This window comes from Chamaea fasciata, unplaced genomic scaffold (assembly GCF_029207755.1).
Source record: "Chamaea fasciata isolate MVZ Bird 193981 ecotype frontalis unplaced genomic scaffold, bChaFas1.0.hap1 SCAF_5, whole genome shotgun sequence".
Lineage (NCBI taxonomy): Eukaryota > Metazoa > Chordata > Aves > Passeriformes > Sylviidae > Chamaea > Chamaea fasciata.
In genome coordinates, this window is record NW_027094090.1 from 39319225 (window position 1) to 39345427 (window position 26203).

General features: G+C 37.7%; 1 protein-coding gene across 1 annotated transcript in view; it reads left to right on the top strand.

Annotated features, from left to right (window-relative positions):
- The first annotated feature begins 1695 nt into the window (after window positions 1-1695).
- OTOGL (otogelin like) overlaps window positions 1696-26203 on the top strand; it is a 91780-nt gene continuing 67272 nt past the window's right edge. The window contains exons 1-17 of the mRNA XM_066184674.1: window positions 1696-1774; window positions 2736-2775; window positions 3870-3918; window positions 6051-6108; window positions 7834-7932; window positions 8558-8712; window positions 11370-11491; window positions 12664-12869; window positions 15587-15714; window positions 16341-16447; window positions 18662-18768; window positions 19462-19587; window positions 20294-20402; window positions 20641-20687; window positions 22033-22178; window positions 23726-23849; window positions 25489-25666. Of these exons, the coding sequence (XP_066040771.1) occupies window positions 1696-1774; window positions 2736-2775; window positions 3870-3918; window positions 6051-6108; window positions 7834-7932; window positions 8558-8712; window positions 11370-11491; window positions 12664-12869; window positions 15587-15714; window positions 16341-16447; window positions 18662-18768; window positions 19462-19587; window positions 20294-20402; window positions 20641-20687; window positions 22033-22178; window positions 23726-23849; window positions 25489-25666 (1880 nt within the window). The remainder of the gene's footprint in view (window positions 1775-2735; window positions 2776-3869; window positions 3919-6050; window positions 6109-7833; window positions 7933-8557; window positions 8713-11369; window positions 11492-12663; window positions 12870-15586; window positions 15715-16340; window positions 16448-18661; window positions 18769-19461; window positions 19588-20293; window positions 20403-20640; window positions 20688-22032; window positions 22179-23725; window positions 23850-25488; window positions 25667-26203) is intronic.

Sequence of the window (26203 nt, forward strand, 5' to 3'; positions counted from 1 at the left end):
GGAGCTTGAGTTTCCAACAGTTTCTAAACCAGACTTAGCATGACAGTAAGATAACAGAGAGACTGGTGGTGGAATTTGGAAGATGTAATGCTTGGTTTCATCTCATCTTGAGAGCAGTATTGAGAGTAGGTTTATGAGATGGTGAAAGTCTGTTTTCTGTAAGTTCTCACATGAGAGAAGTCTGTGAGTGACTATATCAATGCGTCCATTTGGCCTAGGAATTCACTTCTTTTGCTTCTGTTTGTGGTGTGGGGTGGTTTTGGGTCACGTACTGCCGGTGCAACTGATCTGAGAGATGCAGTCCAGCTGCAGACAAACAGCCAATCCATGGGAACAGCCCATAGCTAGTCAGAACTAAAAACAAAGCAAAAAACTCTCTTGAAACACAACTATGGGAATGTCAACTTCTCAGATGCAACAGTAATAAAAATAGTTCTTAAATACTCCACACAGAGTGTAGTGTTACTCATCAGTTTGCAGTAAGTACCCTTGTGCCATCACTGTTCCCAAACCTTCACCAGTGCTGTTGGCTCCTGTGTGGACACAGGGTTTTGTCCCTATCCATGCTTGGAGAGGCTGAGTTTTCGTTCGCTTTCTCTTGTCCCTCTGGGGAGCATGAAAGAGAAAGGGCTAGAAGAAAGATTGGGAGAATGTTTTACCCAATAGAGGCCATCAACTTCTAAATTTTATTTGGGTCCAACCACACCTTCTGTAGCATGCTCAGAGGGTCTCACAAAGCACCTCCTAGGAAGAATGGTAGGTAAAAGACAGGCTTTGCAAAATAAAATGAGCAGCAGCAATTTCGAGTAGCATTATATGTGTCTTTAAAGTGTGCTTTTCAGTGCTTCTGTTTACATTATGGTAAAGCAGGTAAGAGTTTTAAAACATAGTAATTTTTAATTTTGGTAAAATTATGTTTTTATATTTTAATGAAAATTAGAAATAAAACCCTTTGGTCCTGTTGAGTTCTTTCTCCTTTTTCTTAATACAAAATTTTCATAGTACGATTTATTAAAACCAAAATTTAATTATCCTCTGAGAAGCCTTCTTCTGTGCTATAAGCAAACTAGACCCAGAGAGGCATCCAGAATATTCTTAAAAAGTTGGATGTATTATTTAATACAAGTTCACGTCTCTCCTTTCAGGACAGAGAAAAAGCATTAATATGTTAATATGTAAAGCCATGTAGTTATAATTTATACAGTGGTGTTATTTCATAGTCTTGCAAAAATATTTTGCTCTACTGAGGAGTAGAGAATGGCCCTCAGCTCAAGCCTCAGTGCACACAAAGGTGTGTGACGACAGAAGGATCTCTCAAACCACCATGACATGGCAACATTTCTGTCATTGTCTGCTGTGTTATAAAGGGCCAATTCAATTCAACAGGGGAGTAATACTCGCAGGTCTGGTGGAAGTGTAACTAATACAGACTGTGCTGAGGAGCTACCATGCATTGCTAATGAGAGACATGCAGCCAGAAAGTTGTATGCAACACTCGCAAAGCTCCTGAAGCTGTATGTAGCTACCAAGCTTGATGTCCCCTGCTCTTTTCCTCTTTTGCATTGTGTTATTTTATGAGTCCAATTCTCTAACTTCTAAAGGATTTAAGCACACTGTAGAAATACATAGTTGTAAGATGCCATATAATCAAAGCTATTAATTTGGATAAATTCCCTTTTTCTAACTTATACTGAAATGAACATTGTAGGAAGGCTCAGTTTAATGATACCATGGAGTATATTCTTGCTTCATTCACTGCTGTCCACTTTGCAAGGTAAGAATTTTATTCCATTTTTTTGAAGTAATACTAATATTTACAAATATTTTTCTAAATATTTTTATATTACAGCTAGTTCCTTTTCGGGCATTATATTTTTTGACCTTACTGGAATTTGTAAATGCGATTTAGGCAAGTATATATCATCATTCTCTCTCACAGTTGTAGAAACTAAAATAAAAATTTTTAAGAGTAGATTTAATGTCTGGATTTGTTAGAAAACAATTATTTTATGAACAAAGTCTAACTTTCTTGCCTTTCTTGCTATTATTATCAGATGAGTACCATTTAATGATTTTTCAGTGAGGTAAGATTTTGTTTGAACAGGCTGCATCTGCAGTTTGTTTAAACATTTTTAGACTGCTAGGGTAAATAATTGTTCTTCTAGTTGTAGAAATTGTCGTATTTTCTATGTAATGCAACTGGATCTTATAGATAGTTTCCTTGCTACAATTATAAAGATTTCTAATGTAATACAAAAGGGGTTTTTTAGGTTTTGTTTGATTTTGTTTATTTGCTGACTTGTTTTAAGCATGGACTAATTTAAAATTATTTACAATTGACTCTTAAAAGCAACAAGTCAGAAAAGTATTGTAACTCTGGTGGTCTGATTTTAGAAATCACCGAGTACCTGTTCTATTTTACCTGTTCTATTTTTTTGTTCTGAGCCTCTAAAGAACTATGAACTCTTTTCACTTCTTCATGGTAGCATGTGCCAGAATTACAACCATGAAAACCTGCAGGTGAAAACTGTGTGAGAGAATCAAATTCTTAGGAAGGAGTGCATATAGTGCTACATTATTTGGATACAGAATTTGTACAAAGGTGCCCTGGAAAACTCAGGATTGTTAAACCCTGAAATTCAATAATGTTCTTTTAAACTTGACATTGCTTGCCGAGGGCAGAGTAATGCTGTAGAAAAAAAAAATGTTTAACTTCGTGATTTTTTAATCTACAGGATCTTACTGCAAGCTTTCTCTTTTGAAAAGAACTTTGAGGTACGTTTTTATTCCTTATTTGTCAAGTCCTACAAACAGAACAAGAATGAGCAAGTGCAATGCAGTGCAAGTTAGAAAGTAAAATATAGCCTTGAATTCAACATGTAAAATGTCATCTGCATGTACGTTGGATGTAGAACACACTTTCAGAATGTTTACAAGTCTTTTCCAAGTATTTATGCAATGGACATGGGTCTTCTGTTTGAAAAATGGAGATCCTTATGAAAAATGATACTTCTATGGTCTCGAGAAAGCTTAAAGAAATAATGGAATGAAAACAGCATGAGATCATGATTTCGTGACTGGAAAAATACATTAAATGAGTATCCATCTACAGTTTTAACAGCATGATAAAATCCTAGTTGCTATTTGAAGCACAGAGAAGTAAGTGCTATACAGCCTTAAAATAAACATTTTCAATATAAATTTTCACATAGAAGCTGAAATCCAAACAAAACCCAAACTAGGCAATGTTCCTGATCCCATTGAATTAAATAGGATCTATGCCATCAATTTCAATGGAAGCATCAAGTTGGACGTAGCTTTGTGTGTCTTCTGACTTCTAATACATCTAGTGGACACACAGGCATGTCAAATAATATGCTGTCATGGAGTGTTGATAGAACTAAGTGTGTTTTATAGTCTGATGCCCTTGTTTCCAAACTTAATCACAAATTAAAGTCGGCTCCAGCTGGAGAGTCATCTCTTGCTATCGAAAGTACCATCAGAGTATATTCAAGCAACACTCTGGGGAACTTGTAGCCACTGACATGCAGCATGAAGTAAATTTGAAGCTGGTTTACAGTTTTATATCCTGTTGTCTAAGTCTGTTTTGCCTATTTATGTCTCCCCAAAGATCCAGGTACCTCCTTGTCCAAGCAGAGATTGGACTGCCACCCAATTCTGTAAAATGAGACACTGTCAAAAAAAAAAAGAAAAGAAAAAAAAGAATCACCTTTTTAAATGTTAACCCAAGAAAGACCTCTTTGATAAAGTGATGGTAATCAGAGAGAAACACTCCTCTCTGGGGATTTGCTTATTCAGGTTGCTTCAGGGACCTTTGATAATACAAGATCCTTTTTGTTTTCTTCCAGAAGCGAGTCTAATGCAACTCGACAGAAAAGAGATCTTGTAACAGCCGAGGTAGGTTATACCTCCAAAAGCAGGAGGGTGGGGAAATCCTCCTCCCTCTTCTGCTCTGGGCCTCTGCCATCCTTACAAATGACCCTTTGTGGGGAGACGGGCTGCGGTAACAGGAGGACAGTGAGGAGGAGCAGCTACTCCCCACCTGCTCACCCCGCCTGAGCTGGGGCCTAATGCCTTTGTTCTCCCTCAGCAAAGCGCCCAGTGGGCAACCTACCCTGCTGAGCCAACTGACATACACCATGGGAAATAAACCCAGGGCATCTCTGTCTTTTGTGGGGGTGAACAGAACCTGGCAAGCTGTTTGTGTTTGTGGGAGGCACAATGGTGGTGCCACTGGCAAGGCTTCCTCCTGGACATGGTGCCCTAGCGGCTCAGGCCCAGCCCTGGTTCCCATTGCCCTGGCCCGACGCTGCCTCAGCGCTGCATCCCAGCAGTGTTGTGCTGAAATTCAATCCTAAATGGAGGAATCTTGTTCCCCTGCTTGTACACACTTGGGCTATGGAGCCCAGCCAAGGGTTATAACCCCTTTGAAGGGGGTAGGCAGGCATCCAGAGGTGGTCCCACCTCAGGGGGTTTCAGGGAGCCTGCAGCTGAACCAGGGATGATTTTCTCCAAGACCCTTTGAGATCTGTGTGTCGCTACCAAGTCAGAAGGCAGCTGGTGTGAAACACTGCACTGAGGATAATCAAGCCTCTGAGAGAAGCAGGACTGGAGGTGTCCTTGGAGGGGCCTCAACAGGGAAGTGCTGTTACACCAAGGATGCTCTGCGAAATGACACAAAGGCCAAAAGCAGCTTTTCTGAGGCGAGGGGGTTAGAGTCGCTATCAGGAAAAATGGAAATGGGTCTTGTTGTGCAGGGAGGGTAGGGACCCTCTGCAGCTAGCAATGGACCATGGGCACCAGGAATAATTTTGGTGCATGGGGCCTTTCGGGTGGTGATTCAATAAAATCTATTTCAGGTTGATTTTAAGCAGATTGCACTACTTGAAAGCATCCCACAATATATTTCCGTTTGGAAAAGGGAAGTTTCTATGTTTCTATGTTTCTAAGGGGCGTTGGCAAGACTAACCCTAAAATGTTCCTTTCACAGTGCTGAGCAAGGAATGTTTGTTGAACAGGTGCGCGAGATCCATCAGTTCAAACTCGAGATGTGGAGAATGAGTGGAGTCAGGAGATAAGAAAGAAATTAGCTTACAAGCAGAGACTAAAATAATTTCTTCACTTAGTTGTGCAGCTGAAGGTTGGCACTTAAGTCTGTGGGGGACTGCAGAAAGGTAACAGTTTTTTCATAGGACATCAGATAAGAAAGGGAAGAAAAGCTATTTAAGCAAAAAGGACCAGATCTATAAAGGAAGGGATTTAAACTGGCCGTGAATAAATGTAAGTGGGAAATACTTAAGCACTTCATCCTGGTAAACTCCCCAGTCAGACTAGTGGGGGCAAAAGCCCCAGAGTACTTTCAGTCTGGAATGGGATCAGTTCTTGGAAGGGAAAATGTGATGTGACAAGCTGCAGTATCAGAGTGCTGGGCCAGATGCAGGGCTTCCTCATAGTGTGAGGTTCCCTGTTCCTAAACAGGAAGCAGGTCGGGCAGATCTGCTTTCTCTTTTGTTTGGGATGAACGAAAATGCAATTCTGAAGGATGTCAAGGAGAACACAAAATCCATTGCAGTAAACTGGCCATAGTGGGATGTTTGGGGTGCGGCACGGAGCATGAGTCAGGGGAGTGGCAGCAATAGAGGGAGTTCTTCAACGATGGATATTTGAGTGACATGAAAAGGCAGATTGCACTCTCTGCCCGTCCTTTTCCTTCCAAATGTAAATACAAAACTTCCCATGTGGAACCTCAGTGATTCACTGGGTCCAGAGGGCATGGCTGAGAGACCAGTAGTGAGCTCATGTAGCCGCTGTATCTTTCCCCAATCTCCTCAAAAGCCACTGTGCTTCTCCTTCCAAGGCTGCCAATCCCTCCAGCAGCACCCATGACTGTGCCATGCACTTCTTGAGATGCAAATTAGTCTTCTGTATTAAAAGTCCCAACCTAATGTTTGAGTGCAAGGCCTCAGGCTTTCATCGATTGATTGGTAAACCACAAACACCCTGATTTTGCTTCTATATTTCTGTGACAGGTTCAAGCTGCCTCTCGGTTGCACCATCATGGGGCCCTGATGCGGAGTCCACCAGGAGGTTAGTGCTGTGCTCCTCACCTGCAGGAGGAGAGAGCCCTGAAAATGCTCCCTCCCTCCCCTGGGCTACCATGGGCTGTGGAAGCCTTCTGCTTCATGCCCCTACAAAACTGTGTCCTGTCTCATTTTCTCATTTTCTCCATGTTAAATATGGAAAAGAAAATCTGTTTAAAATTGTACTTTCAAAAAAAGGCCTTACAACTAAATCTGAACAGCTAATGAAGCCAATCGTTTGAGGTTTTTTTTCATTTTTTTTTTAAAGTTTAGTTCTATTACAATTTTTCATTTCTGCCACTTTTTTCCTGGCTTTGTCAGAGGATGTCAGAGAGGCTTATAACTGGTTGTGCAAAGGGAAAGGAGCAATGAGCATGAAGCTGCTCCTGTAGGGATTTAAACATTGGACAAACTTGTAAAGCAGGTTCAGTTTACAGAAATTGTCTTGCAGAAAAGTTCACTGTATGCAACTTTGGTTGGAATTTTGGTATCCTTCTTGGAAAATGCCTGGGCAGGTGTCTTCTTTTGCATTTTTCTATGTAAATGAATATATGCAATTTTACAACTCAAGATTCTAAAAACAGCAAAAGATTTCCCTGCTAGTGCTGTTATAGAAGCAATAGTTTTTGCTTTGTTGGTATTTTCAGAGTATCTATGTATATTTGGAAAGCAGTTCTTAAATGGAAAAAATTCAAAGCTAAGCATGGAAAGGAATTTTCACAATGATGGCTGATATTCCGAACCACTGTTAGCTTCTGTGCACCTTTACTGTAAAGGTCCTGGTTTTTTTCCCATTTAATGTCACTAGCAGCTTTGCTGTGCCTCATTGGGAGTGGAAGGGCCTGTTTATTTCATTTTCTTCCCGCCTTTTGCAATGCTTTTTTAATCCCCATCCACAACACTGGAAGTTTCGTATGTATGTAGAGTTTTAATCCTACTCCAAGGAGGCAAGCAACTATCTGCAAAAACTGGTGATGTTTTGCTTTGGGACTAGCTTTCTTTTCCACATTTGGGGAAGAATGATTTAGACCCACCTCAATGGATGATTAGTAAATCACAAGGAGGTCTTAGCTTTCAAACAGACTACAAAACCATTAAAAGTAACTGCTTTTGGAAAAAATTACTAATTATAACATAAAGCAAGCCATTCCCATGGAGTCTAAAGTCTCTGACTCCAGTCACCACTGAAGCAGAAATAACCTTTTAGCTGACTTTTTTTTAGCTTGTGGGGTAGGTTGTTTAGGACTGGTTTTGACTCTCTAAAATATATATTCTGGCTTGTTCATAAACTGAATGTGCCCTTTGCAGTACTGTTTAGGAGGGAGAAGCTGAATATATATATAAATTATGCTGAATTTAGTGAATTAGAATGATCCGTGTCCTGTATATTTTGAGATCGGCAGGACTGGGATTTGATTTCTTTACATGGGAACTTGACCTTTTGTTTGCTTGGAGGAGGTTGACCTTTTGCTCCTTTGTTAGTTTATAAGTCTCAAACCAAACGAGAACCTTACTCCTCTTTTAACCCTGGAACACAAAGTATAAAATGAAGCATATGGTAAAAAAATGGAGATAGTTGTTGGTTAATGTTCTCAGCTAATATAGCAGCACCTGATTTAATAATAAAAAGATTTAACTGGGTTTTTCAATTGGATTTTAACTGGGCTGAGATTGAACTCAGCCTGTTTGCAAAATACTGTATCTACTAAAAGGCTGGAATGCTTCCTCACAGGTTCATGTCCTCAGGAGTGCCTTAATGGAGCAACCTGCACAGAGGCAGGTGACTGTGACTGTCAGTTATTTCAGGCTCAAGGAAGCAGGTGCCAAATTGGTAAGTTTTTTGGGCCAAAATAGTTTAGTGTCAGCTTTCAGAGAGATTTAAGATACAGATTTTGAAAAAAATACCAGCATATTTGTGATTATTCTGTAGCAGGACTCTCATTGGGCCAGTAGTTTTGAGGATTAAATTATCTGCATTACAGACATATAGGAAGCAACCTCAGAAATGCCTGTGTTTTAGCACTTAGGCTCTAATGATATATAGATACCATAACAGATAGACCATTGTATAGTATATCTATAGCCAGACAGCTTTATTTAAATTTAGCTGAATAACCAAAAAAGCACTACATTTTTTTAACAAGCAGTGTCTTATTGCAAATTAGATTACCCACTATTTAAATGCACTAGTTTCTGGAATCTGCTGTGTGTAGGGATCAACAAGAATTGTCTTCCAGGATGTGCCAAATATCTAAATCCCTTGCCTCTACTTGGAATTAAAATGTCTCTACTGATGCAAATAAAAAACTTAATGATGATTGCACATGGCAAAAACTGCAGACTTAAGATTTAAAAAGAGTGCTGACTTTATTTAAAGTTGAAGACGTAAGTTTATCTATTGTACTTGCTAATTTTTGATGACCATGCTTCTTGTAAGCTCAGTGTGTTCTCTCCAGTACCTAACACTGGTAAGGACCGAGATGGGATTTGCAAATCGTGGGGACAGTATAATTTTGAAACATTTGATGGCATCTACTACTACTTCCCAGGAAATTGCTCCTATGTATTTGCAAAAGACTGCAGCACTCTGGAACCCCAGTACACTGTTTGGGTAAGTATGTAAACATACACTAGAAATAAGTATGTAAGTAAATATAAAAGTAAGGAAGTAAGTAAAATAAGTAGAGAAACAATAAATATACCAAACTGGGCATTCATTACTAAAATATAAAACTGTGGAAATGTGGAAAACTTCTGGAAAAGCCTAAACCTACGTGCAATAACTCAAAATACTGATGAGATTTTAATCAAAAGAGTCAGTATATTAAAAGTAGTATTTCTTACTCCTTCGATCCTTAATGGGATTTCTGCTCTCTCCCTTCTGGGAGCAAAAGTGGGCCTTAAACTTGGCCCCAGAAACTTCAATAAACTTCAGCTATCAGCTTGTTAAAAAATATTGAGTGGCTGAGTAAAGTGCAAGCAGCTATCACTTGCCTAACAGCAAGGAGCACGAATGTGCTAGGCTCTAATTCAGAGCTATCGGCTGGCTATGAGGATCTGCCTCCCTGGCCAATGGGATTTGCTCCCCGTCTTGTCCCGTCTAGGGATTTGCATTCTAATTTTGGAACCTCTACGTCATGCAGAGAGGATTAACAGCTCAAAAGCTTTTATCTTGACCTATGTATGGAAGGCACTCTTTTTAGTAATTTCTTCAAATTGCTGAGTATCCATGGTTAATGACTGTGGGTCAGGGAGAGTTCAGACCTATACCCTCTTTGAAGGGAGACGCTCTACTTATCAGGCTGGTGGTGACTTTGGGGAGAGGATATAAGATCATTATATCACCTTTTTCACAGTGGTTGGGATTTGGTGTTGACTGGGCAGGGAAGAAGGGATAAGAGGGCTCCTTCTTGTGGTTGCAGGCATGAGGGCAGATCTAGATGCTGATTTCTGCTCTGAGGACAGTTTTTTATTTATAAACAGATGACCTCTTCTTCCCTCAGATAACAGCACTTAGTGAAGAGAACTCTACCATTAAAACTGCCATTTATACCCTCTCTACAGAGAGAAGCTGTTATACCTGCCTTTCATTTTAATTATTTGGATTCTATATGAAGCTGTGACCTCTTAAAGGTTTTCAGAAAGTGCTGTAGCAAAGTCCAAGATTATATTAAAATCTGGAATCAATATGCCAGTGGATTCCAGTGGCTCTGGAAAGAGAGAAGTTTCTGTTCAATTGCTGGAACAAATGTCATGTTTTACTAAAAACTGAAAATGTTTACTCAGCAAAGTCATAAGTAATGTGAGACTGTAGACAGACTGGGTAATGGAGAGACAAAAACCTTGCCAAAACCTAGCATTGTGGTCCTTCTGGCTTTAATAATCCAACCCTCAAGAGGAGAAGAACACATAAGAATTATTTTGATTTTCCTTTATTGTGTTTCTGTCTTGGGATAGCTTTACATAGAAGCCATCTGCCAGGACTAATAACTTGTATGTTGTCTTTAATTATGATTACCTTTATACATGTAAAAACTCGTAATACTTTTCCTGGTCTAGTTTATTTCACCCAAAGAAACAGTAACTGATTTTACTTCCAAATTTAGTGTAGTCAAGGAAGATTAATTCAAGTCTTCATGAATACTGTATGTATTTACTCAAAGATATTTTCTTCAAAACAGTTACATTTACAGCCTCCATCACTATGTCGGTCAAATGTTCCCAGTTACAAGTTTATTTAACTTCACAGCACTGTCAAGTAAACTGGTAATGAAAGTCCCATCCTTCTCAGAGAATGATGACACACACAGTAACATAAGTCATATTTGACCTATCTAAACTCTGTCTATATTTTAATCTGGGTAATGATAGGCATCTAAGATTCAAAACACATTCCTCTCTCCCTTCAGTGGTGTCTGAAATGAGCTTGTAGGCTTTCGAAGCACTATAGGACATCCTACAGGTTTGAGTGGCTCATTCCCACTGAGATTAATAAAAACTGTGTAAGTTTTGCTCAAGCACAGACCCACAGTTTTAAAGTCCTGAGAGTACTATAGTCAAGCAAGATAAGTTGATATGCAACTAAACCAATCCCCTGGCTCATTATGCTGGATATGTATAATGGAGAGAAGCAGACTTCAAAGAAGTCTACCCTTCTCCATTAGCAGGGCTGGAAAGTCAGTGCAAAATGTACTTAAGCAGATTTAATTTAATTTAGATGCCTTCTGTAACCTGTGGGAGCACTTCAAAATCTCAATAGATCCTGAGTGGTTCAGGAGGGCATGCTATAGTTCAGCTAGGACCAGTCTCAGCTGGCAGGGAGAGCGCTGCCATTACACTGAGGTTCTGTATTGCTTTGTAATCCTGTTTTAGAGATCAGGTTTCTAGAAACAGAGAAATAGGGGTGTCTCTTCAGTGCATTTAACAAGCTCCTACCTTGGCCTCTCTAAGCTAGCTCACTACAGTGTCTCTGAAGTTTGTCAGTGTAAAAAACCTGACTTTCATCCAGTATTTGGGCCACTAGCCTGTGGTTCTATGCACTATTAAACAGTTGCTGTATTTCTCAGTAGTATTGTGTAGTGTGAACTTTGAGTTTTGCATATCTTTGTAATTGTGACTTTGTAACATTCTAGGTATTTTTTTGTAAAGCTCTTTGAGTAACTGGAGCATTAAAAAAATTAAGTATCATTTATGAATTTAATAAAAATGATGCAAAAGTATTGAGGACAAGCATTTATTCTTATTATGTGTCTATTTTTTCCCTCAAAGGTTCATAACAGTCCTGACTGTTATGGTTCAGTATATACTTGTCGTAGGTCCATCAGCCTATTTTTTTCAAACCAGGAAGAAATTATGATTTCAGGACATGAAGTAAGAAAAAATGGAGTCAGGTAAGTGTTCTAATGGTGAGTTTTAATATTTTATTGCAAAAAGATAATGTGGAGTTTGGGAAGCTGATGCTTCTTATACAATCCAGATAAATTAATTTGATCTGTACCTTTATTGATCCCTTGCTGTTCTGTATTGGGGCTGATAGTGCTCTAGTGTGAGCAGCTGTAACAGTGCTGGTGTAATACCCTAGTGAGGATAGTACACACTCCCTGCATTTACTGTGTTCAGCTTCTCAGCTGTAACCTAACAATTATTCATTCCTTCTTTTTACAGACAAAGCCTGTGTCAGGCAGTCCTATTTAATCGCTGGTGCATCCTGATAGCATTTTGAACAAGGCAATCATTATTTATTCTTGATAGCTATAGCTAATATGAGACATGATCTTCTTCTAGATGAGTCTGAATTGGTTAAAACAATGATATTTAGCTGATTTGGGGCAAAAAATGCACAAAATATCTCTGAGGTACATTAAACCTCTAAATTTACCTTTCTTTTTGTAAGTAAAAAGGTGCACCCAAGGCTCTCATAAGCATATTTTACTGTTTGATAAAGTACAGAAATTTTAAGAATGTTGTAGAGGTGCTTTAGCCGTTGCCTTTGTAATGCCTTTAGTATCTGGAAATGGTAGCTAGGGTGATACTGTTCAACCCAACAGAAACAACTTGGGAAGCCTAGGATTAGACCTGTGCTTAGTATTGTCCAGTGGTCTTTCACCAAAGGAGGAAGAGTTACAACTGTTTTGTCAGTGGTATTTTATGTACTGCAAGTTCCTCTATTTGCAGTTAGATGTCTAACCCAGTGGTGACCCAGTGCCCAGAAGGGCTGCTGGTGGTCACAGCACCATACAGCTCCTTGGCCAATGCAGCATGCTCATGAACTCAAGTATTCCTCAATGTGGTGTGCCAGGCTTTGAAAGTAAAGATGCATTCTTCTTTCAAGCCTATAATTGGTACAACTGGTAGGTGTATACAACAGAAAACGCTCATTTTTGATGGTTGATATAGAGAAGTAACCATAAGATAGTAAAAACATGATGGAGAATTGAATGGAGTGATTGTGTTCATCCAGGAAAAAGTGTTTGTTGAGTTGGAAGGTGATGTTTTGTGTGGTATTTTTCTAGCATGAACCTAATCTCAACTGAGATCTTTGATATAGACTGTATTTTTCCAGATTAATGTTGCCTCAGACAGTTGGAAATGCCTTCGTTGAGAGACTGGCTGACTATATTCTGGTGAAGACTACCTTTGGTTTCTCTCTTGCTTGGGATGGAAACTCTGGTATTTATATTAAGCTGACAGAAGATCATAAGGGAAAACCTTGTGGCCTTTGTGGAAATTTTAATGGCAATAAATATGATGACCTGATACTTCAAAATAGTAAGTAAATATCTTACCCTTACTTTGTATGAAGAGTTTCCATGTTCACTTTAAATACAATGCTGTATAAATATAATGCTGTAAAAAGGCAGTCCTGTTTCAGTTATTTCAATAAAATGGTAAATCTGCTCTACTTTTGTCTTTCCTCATCATTGAAGATGCAAAGGGAAAAGGTCCTAGTTCAAGAAAGTATTTATATGTGCATTTTAGCCTCTTGCTCATCATTTGGGGTATGTTTATCCTAGCTGATGAAAATGCCTTCAAACAATAAATACATAAGCAAAAGTTTATGGTTTTCTCTGTGTTAAAGATGGAGAGGAAAGAGCACCATCTCGAGTAATTTTTTAATAGCAGAATCATAAAAATCCTGGTATAAATAAATAAATTTCCAAGCTGTTTTCTGGGAGTCCCTTGTTGGTACCATGAACTATGGGCCTCTGACTACCCTCTAGGATGAGGAGCTGCTTTGTGCTGTGCCTGAGGCAGAGATGAGTTTTTAAACTTGTATTCTGTAGCCTAGGTAAGGAATACTCCTTGGGGACTTTTGTCCTACTTGAAACTAAAGTGAAAAAAAAATACAAAAAGAACAAGAACAAGCTTGAAGATATAGGATTTTTCTCACTCTCTTATACAAATGAAATAAGATTATCTTACTGTTACCATTAACTGCTGAGAGAATCTAGTCCCATGGCTCTTCATGTTCTTGAGTCACAAAAGGTATCCCACAGTAACTTTTTCCCCTGTTTTTTATGGTTGGTAGTGGAGCTTTAAAACTTTCTTAGGGAAGGAATGCTCACTGTACCTATCCTTACAGACTCTTTAAAAATCTGCCTGAGTGTAAATTTTTCATACCTTTTCTGCCATGAGAGAAGCAAGTTTTGTGCAGTAACTTCTGCACACCAAAGTACAGTATGTTTAATAACCAGTTTAGTCTGGTGATGTGTAGTAATAGTGAAAAAATAATATTTGGAGGAAAGAATTAATTCATATGATCTCTAAAATTCAGTAATTTCAGTATCTTGAGATGTATTATCTGTTATAAAAGATTTCCAGCAAGTTCAGTATCTTAATGTATTATCTGTTATAAAAGATTTCCAGCTCATACCTGTCTTCATTTTTCAGAGCTATATTTTTCAACATGATCATTTCATCTAGCATTTTTCTTTACCAGAAATGATAGCATTATTGCAGTGCACAAGTGAGAGCCAAATGAATCACTTTATTCCTGAACCAGCTGTATAAATGGTGCCTTGACTCTGCAAATACAAAGCATGAAATTCTGAGATCTTCACAAGAATAGATTGCTAAGTCAGATCCCTTCCAAGCTGCAACATTTTCCTAAGAATTTCTAAATCTTATCAATCATTTGATATAATGATTTCTCTCTCCCAGCTAAACTACTTCCCTGAGTAGTGTAAAGGTAGTCTTGCAGAGTCCAAATGCTCATTATTTGTAATGCTTAAATAAATAAGCAGCTGAGAGGCATATAATATTTCATTTCAAAGTACAGTTTAAAAACAAACTCATTTTATGTTTCCTTTACCTTTAGTGTCATCTTTGTATTGCTTTAATATGCAAGAACTGTATCTGTGTAGAGAACTGTTTCAATGACAATGATTTTATTTTGTGTGTGTGTGGGTTTTTTTAAGACTTAAAAGTATTTTTCTAGCCGTGTCAAAATGTACATAAAGTATTTCTAATGTTTTTGTAGAAGCAGAGTTATATCAACAGGTTGACCTCTGGATCAAACCCCAGCCTTTTATTTTGGGATGGGTTTTCTGCATAAAGGACTACTCTGTCAGACAGGAAGAAATATCTTAAGTCTCCCTTACTCTTAAGTAAAACAGACTGATAGTTAGGATATTACAGTCATTTATTTGTGAAGATCCATTAGTGTGCTTTGTGGCTTTCCACGTTGCAGTGTCCAACTTTATATGTCTTGTGCTAAAGTTAGATTAAGTTTTCTGTAGTACAGCTCTGTGAAAAAACCCCCACCCCTCTAGCTGATTTCATTTCAATATCTTGTCTCCTAGCCCTGCGTAGATATAGATAACCATAGCATAAGCAATTACCTCAAATTGGAGGCAATATACCCTTTTTAACCTAATTAAGAATGTAGAGAAAATGCAATATTTAGTTCTCACTGCAAATTTATGGGAATTTTGTGTCTGTTTCTTTACTGCCAACCTTCTTGTATGTTCGTGTATCTAAGCCTGTTGCCATGACTTCCAGTCATGCATTTCGTTCATTAATTCTCCCATGCTCATGCTGTGAGGAGAGTTGGGCATATCAGGAGTTGTGTTGTAGGGCTTTTCTTCAATAAGGGAAAAGGAGGGAGATAATAGCACTAACTGACCTTTGTGAAACATCATTAAAGACTTCAATTGCTTCAAAGAAATGTATTTTTTTACGTACTCAATGCCTTACACTTGTCATTACTTGTGTATTTGTCATGAAATTATCAGTGATTGCACTTTAAATAACCCAAGCCAACACCTAGCATGTATTTTTTCAATATTTTTATTTAAATTCTGTTTAAAATACAACCTGAAATAAAAAAAAGAAAGATATTACTTTTATTTATGACTCGTACTCTGAAATCTTCCATAATTAAGGTAATGAACACATTGAAAAATGACTAAAATTTTCAAAGCTGTCCTATGTGTTTTTGTTGACAATTTTTTTGTCGTTGCTCTCCCAATGTTTTTATGCAGTAGGTGAATATACAGAAGACATTGCTGAATTTGCAAATAGCTGGGCTGTGCAAGCTTCAGATGATATATCTTGTGTCCCTACTGCCTCAGATTTTTCCAGTCCTTGCTCAGCCAATGCAGAATCCACTGAGGTACATTAATTATATTTTATGTATATACATAGAAACATGCATATAATATACATGTATTTTCTTAATCTTCACTGCTGACTGATGGTACAAGAATGTAACCAATATACACAATGTTGAAAAAGCCTTAAATGCATTGAGGCTTTGGGAAAGATTCAGATCAGGGCTGTTGCTAGGGAGTGCCTGAAGTTCTTCATACATTTAGCTTAGAAGTACAAAGGCTCAGGTTGGATGTGCCAAGTGGCACCAGTCTGCTGGCAGAGCTCTTCATTACTGCATTAAACTTGGGTTCATTTTCCAGTTCTGGCATCTTACACCTCATTATTTTAGCGATTGTGAAATAGTTGCAGGTCAGCTACTGCATTGACACAAAATGCTTTTCTTTGTCATTTCACACTTTTTCATCCCAGGTGGTTTAGGACCAGCATGCAGTCAAGCAGGCCTAGGCACAGAGGACAAATTTTAGGAAGAATAATGAAAGAGATATAATAGTAAATTGAGACCGCACCATGCTCAAATTTTAATGAGGACATAAAGGACCTTAGACTAGGGAAACAAAGCTAAAGAGACTGATGCCTGTTCAGAACATACTGGCTAACTTCCATTTACTGATTCTTCTTAATGCGCAGGACATATTCTTCAAGTGCCAAATATTCCTACAGTTTCCTTTTCTCAGCTGTCATGAAAGTATAGATCCGTATTCTTATATTTCAAGCTGTATGAATGATCTTTGCAGGTAAGTACTGGAATTCTTGAGTATTTAATCTTGACACATGAAATGAATGCTCAGTCTTTTGTATGGGACCAGAATGAAAGAACATTGAGGGAAGTTGGGGAAAACCAAGCTCAAAATGAAAGAGATGGGGTTTCTCAGGGGTTGATTTGTGTGGGAACAAAGGGCACAGAACCAGCCTGACAAAGGATATTTTGATTGCTAAGGGCTTACATAGATTCAAGGAAACATTAGACAAGGTAAATTCATGGAGAATCATTCATGACAAAAGATGAGTTTCTAATCACAAAAAACCCCATGAAACTTGTATCTGGAAGCCCTGAAACAGAACTACGTGGAGATGATACTGAGAAGGAATCTCAGCAATACTGGAGGAACTGGGTCATTTGTCAGACACGGCTGGACTGTTTTTTTACAAGTAATGACTATCATTCAAATTAGTAGAATTTTTACAAAATGGTGCCATTTAGTTAAATTCAGAGCTGCCAAAAGAAATTCAACTCATTTGCTTTGGTGGGACTCACACTCCTTCAGCTTCTGGCATTGTAGGCAACGTGGTATTTTTCCCTTAGCTCTCCAGACTCCTGATTAGTTCTTGTCATTCAAGTTAAACATGTACTCCATTAATGGAAGAGATAACTGGGCAATGTACTACTTTGTTTTTAGTGAGGTTTGCAAATGAAGAAGCAATTGTCAGAAATAGGAGGATTTTTTCCAGAGTATATAATTCTCAGAGTATCACCAGTTTAATCAAAAACACACAGAAAGGATCACAAGCCTAAACATAAGGATCACTCAGTATAATCCATTACAACTTGTTAGTTCAATTTTTGATGAATGTCTAGTGTTCTGATTTACCATAGAGTTAAGATGGAAGACTTTGTGTTTGTAGGCAAAAATGTTGCTCACAAAAGAGATGAGTTTCCTCTGTATGGGTCTCTGTGTAACTCAGGAATTTACTGTGACTTTTGAAGAATAATGAGAACCCTTTTTTTCAAGTAGGATATTGAATCAGTGCTGTGGTGTTAAGGAGGAGGGTTAGATTTTTTGTGAACAATCTGATATGTGTTGATGTGAGCTTTGTGAATGTTAAAAACCTTGAAGTTTCTGTGTCTCAGAACTTCATTAATTTAGGCTTATTTTGTTTATAAAAGAGACCTCTCTTCTTGTGGCTTACTGTCAGTTTATGAAAGTTTTTTGTGTGGCCATAGTATAGGCCAAGTATTCTTTCTATTAAGACCCATTTTATTGGATTAGATACAGAGAGTTGGAGAGGCTCTGATCACTGTAAGAAGAGTATAGTGGTGTTTGATTTGATAATAGATGTGTTGAAAGCAGAATACAAACACAATATAACATATTCTTAAGACGATTAATTTTGGAAGAACAATCCTGTGTGCTGAGAGGCAAACTCAGTTGATCTGTCATAAATGTGCTTATAATAGAAATGTCACGTTATGACTAGTCTATTTTGGCATCAAATCTTCCACAGCTAATGTTGTCAGTTGTTCGACTTTCACAGTAACAAAAGTTTGGTGCTATTTCATCATGTGACTTACATCTGAATAAACTTTGAACTTGCCTAAACACTAATGAATGTCTTTTTCCTTGATCCTGGTTAAAATGCACTGTACAGCTTCTTCTGTACAGACTAAGGCAGAAATCTTGTCTTTGCCCAAGGCTGTGCTGTAAATCCCTAAGCCTGTCCACAATATTCAGTGGTTAATACTTCTGGCTCTAAGAACCTCATTACAAGGTCAGAGGTCCACTAATAAGGTTCTTCTCGTCTAACTTAAAAGCAATTGGAGACTTGAAGTTCTCACTTGAACCAGAATGTCTTTTATCAGTGTAGTTCAGAGTTTCTACATCATGGAGAAGGGAGGGGCCTGAGATGGGGATCTTGACACTGTTGAGTTGTCCATTGTCTTCAAGACAGGTCCTGTTTCTCTTTCACTTCAAGCAGTTCTTTTTAAAAATAATAGATTAGTGGTTTTATTCATTGTTGTAATATTAAAATGAAATAACTTTTTGTGAGATCAAATGATAAAGCCACAATGGTGTATTCAGTATAGCTCATTCCTTTTTATATTTTCCCTGTGTGCCTTTATGACCGAGTGGTGTCAGCTATGTGTGAAATATCTTGTGACCATGTCACATGGCAGAAGTTTTTAGGTGGGATTTGTGTTCCTTGATTATTCTCTTATTTTATCATTTCAGAGTGGATGATGATGAAACATACTGCAGGGCAGTGACAGAGTACGCTAGAGCATGCTCTCACGCTGGGTCCCCGGTGCGGGACTGGAGGGATGACTTTTCTGCCTGTAGTAAGTCTCTTTAATAAAGCATACTACGTGACCTTTGAGATATCCCATGATTCAGTTCAAGTATTCCATCTTGACAACATTTTCCCTTGTAGAACTCAAACCTGGTACTCAAGCTGATCAACCAGTTTCACTTTTTCTGGCAAACAATGAAGTCAATGACTTCCTAGAGGAATATTTTAGTTCGATTGTGCTATGATTTAGATTCATACAAAATTCTTGTTTCTGTGGATTTCTTGAAACATCATGTGTGCTGATCATATTCTAGGACAAAGAGCAAACATCTCTGGAGATCTGTTGTTCTTTGTCCCAGAAGACCTTTCAGCCTTTACTGGCCCTATAACAGAATTAACATAATTAATCCAACTCCTTATAATCACTACCACCCATCAATTGCAGCTCAGTCTCATGCAGAACTCTTAGAACTAGGCAAGATATGAACACATTTCCCTGTCACAGAAGCTATAACTTATTTTTCAGTGATGATATAAGGATTTGCTAAAGAAAAACTTAAATGTTGACAAGAGCTTCACCATAGTTCTTCAGTTGGAACTCCTCCAAAACATCCATTTTACTTGGTCTGATTACCTATCTATACCAGAAGAGCTGCACAGTGTTTATTTAACAGAAATAGGTTTTCTAGTATGGAAAGAGAAATTGCACTAATGTTCAATATACCATGGGGTTTTTTTTTAGCTGAGAAGTGTGAAGACACCTTTGTTCACCGTGACTGTATCAGTTGTTGTCCACCAACTTGCACATTTGAAAAAGATTGTCTTGGCAGCAATCTGCACTGCTTAGATGGCTGTTACTGTCCGGATGGTAAATATTGTCAATGTTATTTCAAAAAATATGTGTAAAACTAGTATCCAACATCGTAATGATGTCTAAATAGACTGTGGTTAAAGTTAAAGCCTGAAAATTATTAATATTGTAAATTTTGCCCTAGCTGTTGTTATTGTCGCTGTGATTCTGCCCTTAATTGTCTGATAAACATTTATCTAGAGCACAAAGGTGTCTCAGCATGCAATATCAGTTAAAATTCTGGAGCTATTACTAGTGCTTCCTACAATAAGATATTGCACAGATTCAGTCTACTTTTTTTAAATTATTAAAAAATCTGTAGAAATTTTGCTTAAACAGAATGTGTCATCCTCTGTACAAGAGACCAAAGTTTCTGAGACCTGTACTGGACAAAAATCATCGACTAGACTATGAACTATTCTAGTTCTAGACGGACCAAAGATAATGAGAATTCAGAATCTCTTCGGGTTTGAGTCTGTGCAATTTTACATGCTTAAGGCAGACATTTTTCATAAAGCAACGATTCAGAGTGACGACTTCTTATTAGGGAGCTGAGCTCTGAGGTCTCTGCACTCACTGGGCAACTGTTTTTGCTGGTCCTTGTTTAACACTGATGACATCACCTTCTGGCAGATTGGAATGTTTTAGTTATATGGGGGAAGAGCAGTGGTCTGGGGTTTGTTAATTTGTTCTATATCTCATTTATTAAATTCTTTCCCAATAGGTCTCATTATGGAAAATGGAACTTGTATCTCTTTGTCGAATTGTCCTTGTATTTATCACGGCACTGCTTTCCCTGTAGGCTCAAAAATTGAACAAGAATGTAGCAACTGGTATGTGAAAACCTGTGTGCTTCATCTCTCTAGGACTACTGTCCATAGTTAGTTTGATATCATAGTCTCACTTACATTTTAAATAATAGTTACTGTCTATATTTTACAGTCGAGGCCTGTGTATCATTAAAATATACAGGATATTCTGTGTGAATTCAAGGCATATTAATTAACTCAAAGCTACTTATTTTGCTAAAGATCAGAACACTATTTTCTGTTTTGTGATTTTTCTTTTTAGTATTTGTGTTGGTGGCATTTGGAACTGCACTGATCATGATTGTCCAGGTATTTGTATTTCATTACTCTTTTCTCATTACAAAAATGATAAACTTTTCTGCAGACAATAGAACCATATATGATCCAAGGCTTTTGGCTGGCAATTTAGGAAGAAAGACTAAGCAGGTGGATATTGACAGTAGCTATGGGTCAGCTGGAATGAAGCTGTTATTTGCCTGATCATACTCCTGCCTTTTCCCACTTGATCCCCTACCTTGGTGTGCTACATCCACCTCTTGTTTTCTATCTCTTGTTTATGCTCAGTGTTATTTGCCACAGATGATGTATTTTTACTGCCTGTGCAGTACCTAGGCCAGGTATAAGGATCTCCTCACTTACAGGTGCAACTTTATTATAAGTAATAAGAAAACCATCATTCTGATGCTGGATTTTCTCTTTTGTAATAGCAGTTCATGTTTGAATAATGATCCTTATCTTTAAAGATAGCATGTCTCTGTAATGAGTTACACAGGAACATGCAGCAGGCAGGTGGTGAAACTCCCTTGATAGTTCTGTACCTCAGACAAGATTATATTATGCTTGTGAAAGAGATTTTTTTAAAAATTAAGGAGCCCTCTTTGAATGAGGTAATGAGGTGTAACAGTTGCCAAGCAAGGCTTGACCGTGTCAATCTGTAATGTAAAACAATTGCCATTGAGAATTGCCTCTATGTCTTGTGTGCGTTGGGTGTGCATGTGAGGGTTTCATTACAACTACTTTGGTCCTAGGGACTGAGTTGCTGTTAGTAGTGGGAGCAGGTTAGATGTGCTCCCACAGTGCACCTCCTGCAGCCAAAAGGGATCTAGTTCATGTGCTCTGATGCTACTCCATGGTGTGAATGAAAGTGCAGTAAGTGGGGATGAGCTGGAGACTTGCTTCAGCAGTGCATTCCTTATTTGAACTGAAAAAAAACCCGAAAACGTGTGCCCTGATGGCACCTGCATCCGCTTCATACCTGTGGTAACAAGCAGTTCCACAGTACCTGGAAGGATGGAGAAAAAGGCATGTCCTGTTTTATACTGAGTAATGGAAAATAAGGATAAAAAGATTCAAGGATACTTCTGAATTGTCATAAAGCAAAAAGTCTTTTGTATTTTAGTCATAAGCATCTCACCTAGTTAGAACCAAAAGATGCTGCACATGGATGTGTTCTTTATGACATGGTATCTGTTGGAAACAGAGGTTTCTGGCATAATTTGTTTCTAAATGCCATTACTGTTAGATAATTAAAGTTAGCCTGAGTTACATACCTAGAAATCAGGAAAAAGTTTCTTTTTTTTCCTCTCTTACCTAATTTGCAGAATAATGATACATTCTTATGCAAGTGAACATTCTTTATACTTTTTCTCTCAAGCTGAGTGCTCCATCACAGGCAGCTCTCATTTCACTACATTTGATGGAAGACATTTTACCTTTCTTGGGATTTGCCAGTACATTTTGGTAAAAGGCACTGGAAAAAACAAATTCACAATCACTTTACAAAAGGCACCTTGTGGACAGGTAAGCAATATTTTTTTGAAATGTTGAAGCAATCAGGTCCATCCATATTTCAGGCAATCTTCTATTAGTTCTGCTGTAAACTACTTGGTTATGTTAAACAGAAGATATAAACTGAAACCATCTTATGGCCTTTTTTTTTTTTGTAATTGTTTGCGTTGCTACAACTTACATTGCACTTTAAAAAAGCTATTGCAACTTTAGAGGGATCAAGTCCAAAGAGTTACTGATTTATGCACATTAAAGTTGTATAAACACCTTTAGTTAAAGTACGAACAGATGTCAGGCATTGGAAAAGCTGCTGTTGGCAGCACTGTAAGTTTAATACATCATTATTTAGGCAAGATTTTTTTTTTTTTGGTAGCTTTAGATTTTTATTTGATAAAACGTTTAATTTGTTGGAACAATGCCTTTTAGAAAACCATCTATGAGACTAGGCACCACACATACTTGTTTGAAAGTATTGTGGCAGACATTCATCAAAAGGCTTTAGGAATAAAGGTGCTTATAAAGAGTACTTACCTGTGAGAGTGGATTTAATGATGCTGTTAGGCTCTCAGGAGAAGGGGCTTTGAGACTGTGACTCACAGCTGATCATGTGCTGAGGACAGGGACATCTGAACACCTCAGCAGGGAGCCATGCCCTACTCTGGGACTCTTTCATGTCCTCCCTTCAAAACCTTGATAATGAGCAAGTGCCTCTCTGCTTTTCTTGTAAGCACCTCCTCCTGCATAGGCGTTGAGACAGCTGTTTCTGCATTTCAGGTGGCCTCAGGCATGAAATGGTTGGTTAGGTAGCCACTGAGAAACAAGGTTGCCACTGGTAATTACCCTTTGTATAGCTCTAGGCGCCTTGAAAAGTTTCAGGATGAAAACAGAGGTGCCCCTGGGAAGCATTGGTTTCAGATAATTATGTATTGGCTTTTATTTAGGTTCATAAATTCTGCCTGGATTGTACACTAAAATGATGTGTGTGACATAGTTTATAGGCCACGGTTTTTCAATAGTCAGGTATTTATAAATTATTGTAATTTAATACTGGAGAATTTATGTCCTTTTTGTCTGTAATCAGAGGTCATCATTACATTTCAAGGTGAGAAACACCTCCGTGTGGGTCGAAGTTTCTTTATTCTGCATTGCTGTATTTGTGCTCTGGTTGCATCAGCTTGATTTAGATGGGGTCCAACTCTTGCTCTACCAATGCTTAACCCATCTATGAGTAGTGCACAGAGTGACCATGCAAATATGGAATTTTGAACCCAGCATCAGTACCTGGCGACCCCTGTCCACTTACTGTAAGACTGCCATAATAGTTAAAATGCATTCTCCTAGCATAAGATTATGTATAAGCAATGTTTTATTATGTTGTATGTACAGTTTTGAGTGCTTTGTTTAATGCTTTGAGAGATAGTTTACAACTTATTTACCTGATGACAGTTCTGATATTTCCTTTCTATGTGTTTTTCCCCCCCACCGTTAGTTTGGTTCAGTTTTCCATGGTATAATATTGTCATTGCTTGTTTCTGATGGTGAAACTTGTTTCTATTTAGAACTTTGACCACGCCTGCATTGAGTCTATAACACTAGTTCTTGAAGATGATGTGAGGAAACAAGTAACTCTCACAAGATATGGTCAAATCCAAACCGTCCCTAACCAAGTTTTTAACCTCAATGGTAAGAAGTGCATGGAGAAGAATATTACCAGAGTTCACATTCTGTCTTTTATATGCTCCAAAACTTTTTAAATAATATCAGTCCATGAAAAAGAATTTCTTTAAACATAACTTATAAAACATACAATCATTTACTTCTTAGAACATTAGTAATAATTATAGAAAATTACGTTTATCGTCTGTGAAACAGTTCTTCATTATGCCCTCATTTCTTTGCGTTTCTTATCTTGCAGAGTACCTAGAAATTCCACTCATTTTGTTTGTGTTTAGGGGGAGAGAGGTAAGAAAAAGAAAGGAGGTGAAGAGACCTTGATGCTAAGGTCTAGCTTATTTAAAGCTTTTTAGACTAAATAGAATCCATGTGCTTCATGGGATCTGTATTGATTTCACTGCTGACTTATGTTGTGATTTCAGACAGGTTACATCATGTTTTTGGAAAGGATAATAAAATAAACCAGCCTTAAAAGCATGTTATAAAATTACGTAGTGAAGGTAGAAATGATAATGCAAAATTTTGAAATTTACAGTGACCAGGTACTGGAATTTTAGTCTCTTTCTAAAAGAGTAAAGTGACAATAAAGTTCTTACCCAGCCTTCAGCAAAACAGTGTTTAGGGAGTCCTGTGCTGGTGATTGCAGTTATGTCTTTTCTTCATTGAATTTGTCCAGTCACAGTACTACTTTTGGCATTCACAGCTTCCTATGGCAATGAGCTTCATAGCTCAGTAATGCTCCATGTTGACAGTTCTGCTTCATAATTTGATTGGTAACTTAATTTTATTTCTTTTAAATTAGTCCCCATTCACTTTCTGGTCTCTTTCCACAATCTGCAACAAATACAATATATGAAAAATACTTTAGTGTCACATTCTTGATAATTGTGTGTATCTAGTAAATTTGATCCCTTAAGGACTTCTTTAAGGATTTTATCTTCCTTTCTCAGTTTATGCACCTGAGTCTGTGTGTGTGTGCATGTTTAGAGGCTGCTTATGAAGGTAGATTTACTTTAGGCCTTCAGCTGCATGTAGCCAAACAATGTATAGCAAATGAATGCTGTGTCTGTGAAATTTCCATTTCCTCACATAATGGATTTGCTGAGAAGGAAAGCTGGGAATTTGACAGGGGCCCAGTTCACATACGGTCCAAGGAAGGAACTATACTGATGTCATGTCAATAGTGGTAAGAGAGAACCTTCTAACTAAGGATTCTTTACAAACATCTGTTACTTTTATGATATCACTGGAGATTAAGAAACAAGGGGTTTCTTGTCTTGCTTTCTCATTTCCAGAGGTTTGCAGATACATTGCTTTCTTCTAAAATAAAGAAAAAACAAACAAACCAAACCAAACCCAAAAAAAAAAAAAAAAAAACCAAACCCAAAGAGAGATGCAAGCATGGTTTCTAGATAACTCACAGGTACAGAAAGATGTGAGATTTTTTTACTGTTGGCAGTATCTGGAATTCTGTTGTTACTGGAAATAAGCTCAGATGGAGAACTGGTTGGCTGATGGTGAGGTGGTGCTTAATTTTTAATTTTACTTCTGAGTTTTCAATTTTTTTTGTTGTTTAATGGGTAAACCAGTGCAACCTGGAAGTTGGGTTTCAGTGACTTTGTTTTTCTTCTTCTTTTGCTATGTTCAGGAGCTATTGAAATTCAGAATATATCTTCTTTCTTTGTTCAACTGAAAACTAGTTTTGGTTTGAAGATACTGTTTGCTAAGGATGGAGAGAGGATCTATGTTCAAGTTGATGTCAGGTGGAAGAGAAGAACATTAGGACTATGTGGAACGTTCAATGGAAATTTAAGAGATGATTTTCTGTAAGTTGCACTTTGTACATTTATATCATGTTTAATGACAATTGAAATGTTTTGTTGAACATAATCATCTGATTTTTTAGTTTGATTAACATGCTCAATCTTTATTAAACTACCCAATATAAAATGTCCTAATTAAAATGGTAGTCACTTTTATAAATATGAAAGTCAAAAATTTAAGCATTCTAAGATGTTTTGCTAAGTATAGAAAGCCACCATATTATTTGTAGAAGTTACTAGATGATGATATTATTTGAATGCACTTTCCCCTTTCTTGTTGGTCCCTTATCTTCAGAGCAAATATATGAGCACTGAGAAAAAGAGTGGGTGATAATACTTGTATCATCCTCACATGGCTGACATTTACTACTGCTTGATTTTCCTCCCTTCATCAAGTTTAAATGTGAAAAAATGTAATTCTGAACCACAGGAATATTTTAATTAGAAGGGCACACTTTCTTTACATTTTACCCTTATTTCCTCCAAAGTTCCTCAAGCTATAATGTCACAAAACTTGTTTGCACAATGGACTTGGAGTAT